Here is a 12,193-nt window from a genome sequence, read left to right as displayed (position 1 = left end):
ATATTACACAAAGTTCTACAATAATCCCTTCAATTGCATTTAAACATTGCAAAGTAGTATTCTGTATATAGTGCTGAAATACATTGGCTTTGATCTGAAATAGTTTAGTACATTAGGCTTATAAAATAAAAAAAGTGAACAGATTCCTTTCTAATCAAGTTTGTTCCAATTAAATAGAACAGGCAGGATCAAGGGTCGCAATTTTAAGTTGAAGGCTAGATCTAGGCTAGATATCAGGCGGTTGTTCTTTTCCCAAGGGAAAGTGGACCTTTGTAACAAGTTGTTATCTTGTTCGGTGGAAACTGATTCGCTGAATTCCGTCAAGAGCAGGACCGATTTTTGCTTTTCTTAATTTGATCCTGAGATAAAGACGCTGGTGGCACCAGCATTTATTGTGCATCTCCATTGCCCTCAAGGCTGCAGGGGTGAGCTGCCTTTTCGAACTGCTGCAGTCAGTAAGTACTCCCACAGTGTTGTAAGGTATGGAGTTTCAGGATTTTGATCCAGTGACAATGAAGAAACAGCGACAATATTGCCAATTCAGAATTTTGTGTGCAACTTGGAGGAGTGCTTGCAGGTGGCAGTCATGTTCCCATTTGACTGTCATTCTAGGTGGTAGAAGTCGGGACTTTAGGAATTGTTGTCAAATAAACTTGGCAAGTTATAGTGCATTTTGTAGATAGTACATAGTACTGACACTGTAAGCCAGTGATGGATGGAGTGAATATTTAAGATGGCGGAAGGGGTGCTTTGTTCTGGATAGTGGTGAGCTTCTTGAGTGTTGCTGGAGCTGCACTCATCCAGGCAAGTGCAGATAATTCAATCGCACTTCTGATCTGTGCCTTGTAGATGGCACACAGCCTTTGGGGAGTCACTTACCGCATAATACTCAACCTCTGACCTGCTTATAGCCACAGTATTAGTACGGCGCTGCCAGGGTGGATTCAGCAATGGTAATGCCATTGACTGTCAAGGGAAGGTGGCTAGATTCTCTCTTGTGGAAATGGTCATTGCATGGCATTTGTATGGCCTGAATAGTGCTTGCTACTTTTCAGCCCAAGCTGAATGTTGTCCGGGTCTTGTTGCATGCATGTATGGTCTGCTTCATTATCTGAGAATTTGTGAATGGGACTGAACACACTGCAATTGTCAGCAAACATTCCCATGTCAGTCCTTATGATGGAGGGAAGGTCATTGATGGAGCAGCTGAAGTTGCTTGGGCCTAGGATTCTGCCTTGAGGAATTCCTGCAGCGATATCATGGGGCTGAGATGACTGACCTCCAAAACTACTACCGTATTCTTTTGCATTAGTTATGACAGCTTTGGAAAGTTTTCTCTGATTTCCATTGATTTCAATTTTGCTTGGAGTCCTTGATACCACAATTCGTCAATTGTTGCCTTGATGTCAATGGCAGCCACTCTGACCTCACCTCTAGAATTCAGCTCCTTTGTCCTCGTTTGGAGGAAGGCTGTATTGAGGTCTGGAGCTGAGCTTCGATAAGCAGGTTATCGGTGAGCCTGTGCTGCTTGATAGCACTGCTGCCGACACCTTCCATCGTTTTGCTGATGGCTGAGAGTGGCAATTTGTTGGATTGAATTTATCCTGTCTTTTTTTTGTGAACAGGACATATCTAGGTAATTTTCCATTTTGTTGGGTAGGATGTCAGTGCTGCATCCATACAGGAACAGCTTGGCTAGAGGGACAAGTTTTTCAGCTGGATATTGTCAGGGCCCATAGCTTTGTTGCATCTAGTATGCTCAGTGGTTTCATATTGCATGGGGTGAATCAAATTGGCTGAACACTGGCTTCTGTGCTGGTAGGGACTTCAGGAGGGGGCCAGGATGGATCACCCAGTTGCGATTTCTGGCTGAAGGTGGTTGCGAATGCTTCAGCCTTGTCTTTTGCACTTAAGTGTTGGGGGTCTCCTATCATTGTGGGTGGGGATGTTTATGAAGTCATCTCCTCCTGTTAATTTAATTGGTTAGGGCCAGCAATAACTCTTACAAAAGGTGGGGAATTCAGGGTCAGAGTGATCTCCTGGACTAGGTTCAAACATCTAGATGGGTCATAGAGGAATTTCCCAGATTCTTCCCCCAAGTTGACCTGGGTTTTTAAAATCTAGTTTTTCACCTCTCACAGATGATCACGGTTTCAGGAGGGATGGGAGTTTATATATTGTGATAGGCAAAGTAATGCATTAGTGTGGGACAGGTTGGATGAAGCAGAAGTTCTTTCTTTACCTGTTCATCATTCTTTGTACGTTCATACCTGCAGCGATTCAAGAAGGCAGCTCACCATCACCTTCTCAAGGGCAACTAGGGATGGGCAATAAATGCTGGCCCAGCCAGTGAAGCCCACATCCCATGAATGAATAAAGAAAAACCATGAAGCTTCACTGCAGAAGCTTAAGTTTACAGGACAGATAATATTGTATTTTTTTTGAATCACTTAAAAGTAATAGATGTATATTAAACTCTCATACAGTTATTGTACTTTTACCCTTAATAAAAAGAGCTGTTACAGCAGTGCTATCGTGCTATCCTTTAACCAATTGAATATGGTGGCAGCAAAGGATGTCCAAGTCAGGACAGCTTTCAAGCCAATGGTGTGCTAATAAGAACTATAAACTATAGAAAGCTAAATATAGATGGAAACCTGATAAATGAAGTAAACTATGCAGTGAAGGCAAAAACTGTCAGAGGAAAAGTTCAATATATTCTGAGTAAGAAACAGAAATACACAAACTGAAGCAAGGATAGTTACACAACCTAGATTGAAAAACACTGAACTGCGCTCTGAACTGGAAAGATAGCAGTCAGCAAACTAGAAATATGAGTTAATAAGACTAAATTGCTCTGTTCTACTCCAAATCTAAATTCTATTTATTTAAACTATAAACAATGTCTAATGAAACTGCACTTAGAAGATTCTGACAATTCACTTGGCAATTACATATATAAAAATCAGTTTACAATAAAGAGTAAAAATTGATAACAGAGCAAATGGTATTCTAAAATATAACATTTACTGATTTTCTAAAAGGATTCTAGCAAATATTTACACTTATCCCAAGATCCAATCACCAAACATGTCTATCAATACCTATTACAAATTAGTAAATCATGCATACCTGTTAAAAATCCACCAGCAACAAAAGTTGCATTTTTGTCGTAGTCTACATGCAAGCTGATAGGCTTGTTGGGGTCTGGTACTACATTCAATCTGATCACCGGACCATCCACTGCACTTTTATTAATGACGGCTTTAGTTTGCAATGTGTATTCTCCCCTGAAATACAAAACGTATACCCATACAGTGCAGCCCTTTTAACATTTGATAAACATCACCTATTCCTCAGGCAAACTAAATACAATCTCTTTGAAAGTAATTTTATTTCCAAGTATCACAAACTATAAAGACTTGAGTTAAAATGAAGTAATTTAACAAGCTGTTTATGAGCATGTGCAACTTGAGACTCCTATGCTATCCTTTTTAATTACTGATAGGTAAAACCCAGATTTTAAAAAAACTGAACATATGAATAATACATTACACCAGCACATAATACAAATTTAACAAGCATGAAAGATTATTTGCACTTTTATAACTTCTAGCCATACCAAGTTAACTGGACTGTCATTCCCATAATGGGCAGGATAATCTGTAACTTGAATATTGATACAAGCCTTGCATGCAGAATCTGGAGTATCAGTTTGATACTAGTTAAACATTACTTTTGGTCCCTTCTAACCAGACATTCAATATATTTGTTTTCTTCAGCAAGGTGCATAAACTGAAGTGAAATATATGACTAAATGATCTGTTTCTTTTCATGCTGTTGGCCGAAAGATAGTTATTCAGGACACAAGAACTTGCCTGTTATTCTTCAAATAGTGCCAAATGATTTCTCACAACCACCTGAACGTACAGACAAGGCCTTGGTTTAACATCTCATGCAAAAGCTGACACATTTAGCAGTGAACCATTCCCTCAGTACTGCAGTAAAGTGTCAGCCTAAATAGGGCTTGAACCCACAACTTTATGGGCAGGATTTTCCCCTCGGCAAATTGGGGGCGGGGCCCGCTCGCCGAGGGGTAAATGACACAGGATGACATTGGGAAGAATCCCCGATGTCATCCTGGGCCATTTAAATCTTAAGGAAGGCAGGCAGACAGCGAAATCAGCTGTCCACCCACCGACTTGTCGATGGCCAAGGCCACTGACAGGCTCATTAAAATCATTAAATGCCCTGCCCAGTCAACCTCAAGGGTGGCGGGCAGGCCAGGAGCTCCAGAGGCCTGTAGATTATTAATGAAACTTCAACCACTGGTGGGATGAAGGTTCATTACCGTTTTGTAAAAATTTAATATATTTTATGAGTTTGTTATCAACATGTCCCATGAAGGGGATATGTTAATAATTTTAAAATGTCTCTATTTTTTGACTTTACTTACCTTTCACTAAACTCCCTGAGACAGGACTTTGCCTCAGGGAGCAGTGTGTTATCAGCGCATGCGCGAAAGAGAGCACTTTGACAGTTGGGGATTCCTTCCTCACCCCGGAACAGGAAGCACATAGCACTTCCTGTCGGGCAGGCTGCTGGGCGGGCCTTAATTAGCCCGCCCACTTAAAATGGCTGTGGGTATGACCTAGAGGCAAGAATGTTATCACTGAGCCATGATTGATACATTTTAGGAAAATAATTCTGTAGAATGCCTTAAGAGCTAAGAGAATGTAAAAAAAAAGTGAGCACAACTGCTACATGAGATTTACAACAAGTGTCATTTAGGAGTTTATCCATTAACTCTTGAAATATTTGGGTATTTGATCAGGTTCACTGAAAGTAAAAGTAAAGCAAAGTAAAATACGAGCATGAAGTCTTACTACAATGATCACCTTTGCAGCTATAAAAGATTAACATCAAGTCCCTCCCCATTCAGAAAAATTTGGTTCTTCATGTAAACAGCACCCATTATTTACACCCTTGACAGACACACAAGTGTCAACCAAATTTGACAATTGTTACGAGCGAATGATAAGATGGTTAATGCTTTAACCTGTCTCCTTAATTTAAAGCAAAAGGAGTAATGAAAATTGATGTATTCAGTTGCCCAGGTCAAATGCCAGGTTTAACATCTGAACACAATCAATGTTTTTGCTATTACAGGCTTAATGTCTAAGAAACAAGAGAGAAAGGAGAGCGAGGGAAAGAAGGAGGGGAGCAGCTGCTGCGACCAGCAGAGGGAAAAAGGCTGCTTTCGTTGTTAGTTACAAGACAGAATGTGGGTGGGAAGACATTTCCTGGTCGAAGATGCAGAACCCATGGACATTTGAGGACTTTGAAAGATGCGTCCTGGCGCAGCCGGGGGAAGAATCATCAGAGTGAGCCGGCTGCTACAGGTGGGCTCAGGAATTTGCAGAAGACTGAGGAAGAGGGCCTTCGATGGTCACTGGATGTTATGGCTCAGTGAAATTGGGAGAAGTGAACCTATTGGAAGCTGGGGGTTACTTTGGAAGATTTCTTGTAAAGACTACAATCTGTGGAGAACATATATAAAATATACACAGCGTGGACACATTGGACATGTTAAGACATTATCCTTTCTGTAGTTTAGAGTATTAGCTACCTGCTAAATAATGTTTAGTCAATGTTGATTTTAGTTCGTATGTTACAGTAAAAGTCTTAAAACTTGAAAACTTGGCAAGCAATTTCTTTAACTTGGTCATTGGGAATTCAATTTTGTTAGTAAAAGTTATCAGTCTCTATGAGGATCATAACACAAGTGAATTTTGGGCATTTTTGAGGACAAAATACACAATTTGATTAAATATGGGATGGTAACAGTGATAATGTTACTGGGCTGGTAATCCATATTCTCAACCCTATGAATGAAGAAATTCCTCCTTGCAATCCTAAATGATCGGCCCATTACCCAGAGACTGTGTTTTAGATTCCCCAGCCATGGGAAACAACTTCATGGTATCTACCGTATAAAGCCCCTTCAGAATCTTGTATGTTTCAATGAGATCACCTCTCATTCTTCTAAACTCCAAAGAGTACACACCAAATTTACTCAGCCTCTCATCATGGGACAATCCTTTCATCTCAGGAACCAATGCAGTACACCTTCTCTGCACCACCTCTAAGGCAAATATATCCTTCTTCAAATATGGGTGGAGACCAAAACTGCTCACAGTACACCAGGTGTGGTGTTGTCAAAGCCCACTGCAGCAAGGCTTCCTTATTCTTGCACGGCAATTTCCTTGCAATAAAGGCCAACATGCTATTGTAAGATGTTGTGTGTAGTTAAAGTGAGTCTCATATAGTTTAACAATAAGTGTTTATTAGCTACTCAGAACCATGTACATATATACAGTATCAAGTCTAAGCTAGGAGCTGTCTCTATGCTTGCCTCTACACACATCTATTTCCAGTACAAGATTGCCTTCTACACTCAGGTCACGTGTCCCTTTACATCACGTGTGGGCGGTACTGTACCCAGTCCCACGTTAACCCCAGACCCTATATTACACATGCCATTTGACTTCCTAAAAGGTGCCAAGACTAAGGACATAATCTCACAGCTGGAGAAGAATTGAGTGGGGGGGGCCAGATCAATGTCCACACGGGAACCAACGACAATGATGAAACTAGGAATGATGTTTTCCTGAAAGCGTTTGAAGAGCTGGGGTCCAAATTGAAATGCAGAATTTCATGTAATAACCTCGCAAACTATCAGAGAGACAACTGATCAGCAGGTTAAATGTGTGGCTAAGAGAGTGGTTTGGGAGGCAGGAGGTTTGAATCATGGAGCAATAACATCAAATTTTTTAAAAATGAAGGCGCTGTTCTGTTGGGATAGGCTACTTAAACCTGTCAGGGGGCAGTGTCCTGGTGAAACGAATAATTAGGATTCAAGCAGGAGGATTCAGGCAAGGGTAAGTTCAAAAGCAGAAAGTGAAAAGTCAAAAGACTGTGATGCAAAGTACTAAGGGAGAAGGAGTTTAACAAACATAATAGGGCTTTAGTGACTAAGGTGACATCAGGTAAAACCAGAAACAAATGGTAAAGCTAAAAGGTATTACAGCTAATTGTGCAATCACAACAAAAATAAATGAATTAATTGCACATAGAAATAAATGGGTTTGATCTAAAAACCATTACAGAGATGTGGTAGAAAGATTGGAATTAAATACACCAGGATACATGACTTTTAGAAGTGATAAGTGAAATGGAAAAGGTGGGAGTGGTGAGAGTAGTGGTTAGCCCCAATAATAAAGGATGAAATAAAACCAGAAGAAAGGATCTTAGCTTGGAAAATCACTTCGGGTGGAGTCAAGATACAAGGGGCAGAAAAGATTTAGTTTATAGGCCCCCTAACAGCTGTTTAGCGTCAAGCAGAGTTGCTCTGTGAAAGAGCCAGCACGGACTTCATGTGCTGAGTAACCTCCTTCTGTGCTGTGCTTTGTTTCTAAATCAACAAATTAGATGTACATTGGGGGGATGATGGTGCAGTGGTAATGTCTGAACTAGTAATCCAGAAGCCCAGGGGGCACGGGTTCAAATCCCACCACTGCAGGTGGTGGAATTTAAATGCAGTTAATAAAATCTGGAATATAAACCTAGTCTCAGCAATAGTGACCATGAAACTATCACCGATTGTTGTAAAAACCCATCTGGTTCACTAATGTCCTTTAGGGAAGGAAATCCGCCATCTTTACCTGGTCTGGCATACATGTGACCCCAGACCCACAGCAATGTGTTTGACTCTTAACCCTCTGAAATGGTCCAGCAAGCCACTCAATTCGAGGGCAGTCAGGGATGGGCAACAAATGTTGGTCTTGCCAGCGACACCCACATCCCAGGAAAGAATAAAAAAAAGTAACAAAGGTAATACAGTAATTTTCAGGTACACTGGGCAAACCAAATTTAGAGTATTCATCCAGAGGGCGAATTCATAGAATGCATTCAAGATAGTTTTCTAGATCAGCCTGTCATGGAACCAACTTGTAAATTGAAAGAAAAGATGGCTTGCACTTATATGGTGCCTTTCAAGATCTCAGAATGCCAAACATGCCATACAACTATTAAGATACTTTTGAAGTAATGCAGGAAACACACAGACTATTTAAGTACAGCGGTTCATGAAGGCAGATCATCACCACTTTTTCAAGGGGATTAGGGATGGGCAATAAATGCGGGCCTAGCCAGCAACAGCCACATCCCATGAATTAATTTTTAAAAACTCTCACAAAAAATCATTGTGGTAGTGACCAGATAATCAACATCACACAAAAAAAAAGACTGAGGGATAAATACTGGCCAGGACACACAATCACTCCTTCAAAATAGTGTTCTTCAAAATAGTATCATGGGATATTTTACGTCCAGCCGATGGCACAGGGACACCTTTCATATTAAAGATAGCAGCTCCAGCAGTACCGTATTCCCTCAGTACCGCACAAGTGTGTCAGGCTTAATTATTGTGCTGGAGTGAGGTTTCAACCCACAACATTGCAACTCACAGGCAAGAGTGCGACCACAGCACCAGCGAGCCAAACTGACACAGGCTATTTGAGAAGTGGTATTGTTCAGTGAGACTGCGTTCATTAATAACCTTCTAGTAAAGGAGCCTCCAGGGAATAGTGCTCACAGGAGTCTAATAGTGAGTTAGCCAAGTCCAAAATGTTGGTCTTAAATCTGACCAAAGCGAAATATGCAGATACCAGCAGAGACCTGCAAAACATTTAATATTGCCCACACACCCACAATGTTGTTCAGCTCGCCCCAATCCCTTCAGTCAGGGTAACTTTGTTGCTGGACTCCCTTTAACTTCTGACCTGCAAAACATTTGCGGTGAGAATATTGCAACAGTACTACTTTAAATCTTCACCCCATCCCACTTGTGCCATATCTATTCCATTCCTTTCATAACTCTCATATTATTGCCATCTCATCCATTTTCTATAACTGCAGCTGAAGGATCATCAACTCGGTGAAAGACGCTCTTTGGTCTGCCCGTAACTTGTTGGTCTTCCAGCGCCAAGAGTTGTCCCCAACCGAGTGTTGCAGACTGGCACATTCCAAAGTCCAGGACTACGTGCTGAGGGACGCACTAAAGCTTGGGGCAGCTGTCGCAAAGGTGCAATGGGAAAGGGTCGCTGTCTAAGACTTTTCTGCCACAGTGCACCGAGGGGCTGGGAACTGTAAAGAGCCCCTCGGGATGTACAGCTCAAAATGAATGTCTGCCAATGATTGTAATATTCATTGTTTGTACTGATACACCTTGTGATTCGTGTTGTAAAAGTTGAACCTGATTGTATTTTTGTGATGGTGATTTCGAAATGGTTTGAAATGTTGTTGAAGATTTATGAATAAAGTATTTTTTTGCAAAAAAAAAACTCATCCATTTTTTCTATGCCATCCGATCCTTAATTCGATCCACCCCATGCCATCCCATCCTCAATTCCATGTCTTTCACATATCCCCACCCCCAAGTTGTTTCCCACCCCTAATCCCACCAGTCAGGGTAATTTTGTCTTTGGGCTCTCTTACCTTCCGATCCACAAAACATATGCAGTGAAATTAGAATCTTTACTGCAACAGTACTTCTTTAAATCTCCACTCCATGACATTCTTTCTTCTTTATGCCATTCCTCTCGGGCCATATCCATCTCATTCTTTTCATGCCTCTCATATAATCCCCATCCTACCCCTACCCTATGCTATCCCATCTCATAGTTCTCCTGCATTCCACCTGCCATTCCCCTTCCCCAATTCTTGCGGACTGCTCTAGGTTTGGTGAGTTTGTCGTGCAAAACTCTGTTGTTCTGCATCTGTGGAATGACAGTTGGTTAATTCGATATTTTAAAACTTGATTGTAACATTCAGGAACTGAATGTACCCGGGCACTGCCCACCAAATAAATCCATCAACAGGCCCACCACCTGAGCTGACCAATAAAATTGTTTGGATAGACAAAAACTGCATATGATTTTTAACAAGGATTTTTAACTGAGGCTGTAACTAGCAGGTTAAAATAAAGGGAACCAATGGATGTAGTGCTATTAGGATTTTCAAAAGTACTCAGTAAGATGCCTCTCATGAGGCTATTATACGAAATTAGGGTTCATGGGGTTGGGGATTATTATGGGTTGGTTAACAGACAGAAAACAGGAATAAATAGATAACTTTCAGGTTGACAGGTTGCAACAAGTGGGGGACTGCAAGAATCAGTGGTTGGGCATTTATGATCTACAATCTATGTCAATGTCTTAGATGAGGGAGCTGAGTGTAATTTATTCAACCTTGAAAAAGTTACAAAACTAGGTGGGAAAGTTAGCTGTGAGGAGGGCAGAGAGAGACGATGGTGTAGTGCTATTATCGCTGGACTAGTAATCCAGAGACCCAGGGTAATGCTCCAATGGCAGATGGATTAAATACAAATCTGGAACTAAAAGTCTAATGATGACAATGGAACCATTGTTGATTCACTAATGTCCTTTAGGGAAGGAAATCTGTCATCCTTACCTGGTCTGGCCTACATATGACTCCCAACCTACTCTTTTAATGCTCTCTGAAATAGTTGTAGCAAGCCACTACAAAGTCACAAAAGAGGATGGACCACCCGGCATCAACCTGGGCACCGGAAATGACAATCGCAGCCCTGTCGATTCTGCAAAGTCTTCCTTACTAACATCTAGGGGCTAGTGCCAAAATTGAGAGAGCTGTCTCACAGACTAGTCAAGCAACAGCCTGACATAGTCATCCTCACGGAATCATACCTTACAGATAATGTCCCAGATACCACCATCACCATCCCTGGGTATGTCCTGTCCCACCATCAGGGCAGATTTAGTAAGGTGGTGGTACAGTAGCATACAGTCGGGAGAGAATTCCCCTGGGAGTCCTCAACATTGACTCTGGACCCCATGAAGCTTCATAGCATCAAGTCAAACATAGGCAAGGAAACGTCCTGCTGATCACCACATACCGCCCTCCCTCAGCTGATGAATCAGTGCTCCTCCATGTTGAACATCACTTGGAGGAAGCATTGAGGGTGGCAAGAGTGCAGAATGCACTCTGGATGGGGGACTTCAATGTCCACCACCAAGGGTGGTTCGGTAGCACCATCACTCACCAAGCAAGCTGAGTCCTAAATGACATAGGTACTAGACTGGGTCTGCAGCTGATGGTGGGGGAACCAACAAGAGGGAACTTGACCTCATCCTCATCAACCTGCCTGCTGCAGATGCACCTGTCCATGACAGTATCGGGAGGAGTGACCACCACATAGTTGTTGTGGAGACGAAGTCCCGCCTTCATATTGAGGATACTCTCCATCGTGTTCTTTGGCACTACCACCGTGCTAAATGGGACAGGCTTCGAGCAGATCTAGCAACTCAAGACTGGGCAACAATGAGGCGCTGCGGGCCATCAGCAGCAGCAGAATTGTACTCGAACACAATCCATAACCTCACGGCCTGGCACATCTTCCACTCCACCATTGCTATCAGAAGGTCAACCCTGATTCAATGAAGAGTGCAGGAGGGCATGCCAGGAGGAAAACCAGGCATACCTAAAAATGAGGTGCCAACCCGGTGAAGCTATAACATACGGTTACTTGTGAGCCAAACAGCATAAGTAGCAAGTGATAGACAGAGCTAAGCGTAAATAAATGTAAACAGGCATGATATAATCAGGATTACAGAGACATGGCTGCAGGGTGACCAGGGATGGGAACTGAACATCCAAGGGTATTCAGTATTTAGGAAGGACAGACAAAAAGGAAAAGGTGGTGGAGTTGCATTGCTGGTTAAGAGGAAATTAACACAATAGTGAGGAAAGATATTAGCTCCAACGATGTGGAATCTGTATGGCTACAGCTGAGAAACACGACGGGGCAAAAAAACGTTAGTAGGGGTTGTATACAGACTCCCAAATTATAGTGGTGATGTTGGGAATGGCATTAAACAGGAAATTAGAGGCGCATGCAATAAAGGAACATCTGTAATTATGGGTGACTTTAATCTGCACATAGATTGGGCAAATCAAATTACTAATAATACCGTAGAGGAGGAATTCCTGGAGTGTATACGGGATGGTTTTCTGGACCAATACGTTGAGGAACCAAATAGGGAACAGGCCATCCTAGACTGGGTATTGTGTAATGAGAAAGGAATAAGTAGCA

The 12,193-nt window shown here is 41.9% G+C and overlaps 1 protein-coding gene across 1 annotated transcript in view; it reads right to left on the bottom strand.

Annotated features, from left to right (window-relative positions):
* Positions 1–12,193, bottom strand: part of smchd1 (structural maintenance of chromosomes flexible hinge domain containing 1) — a 215,627-nt gene that overhangs the window by 74,328 nt on the left and 129,106 nt on the right. Inside the window, exon 32 of the mRNA XM_041189810.1 lies at positions 3,133–3,290. Coding sequence (XP_041045744.1) covers positions 3,133–3,290 — 158 coding nt within the window. The remainder of the gene's footprint in view (positions 1–3,132; positions 3,291–12,193) is intronic.

This window comes from Carcharodon carcharias, chromosome 6 (assembly GCF_017639515.1).
Source record: "Carcharodon carcharias isolate sCarCar2 chromosome 6, sCarCar2.pri, whole genome shotgun sequence".
Lineage (NCBI taxonomy): Eukaryota > Metazoa > Chordata > Chondrichthyes > Lamniformes > Lamnidae > Carcharodon > Carcharodon carcharias.
The sequence above is the reverse complement of the archived record's forward strand: the minus strand, read 5'-3'. Positions and strand labels throughout refer to the sequence as shown.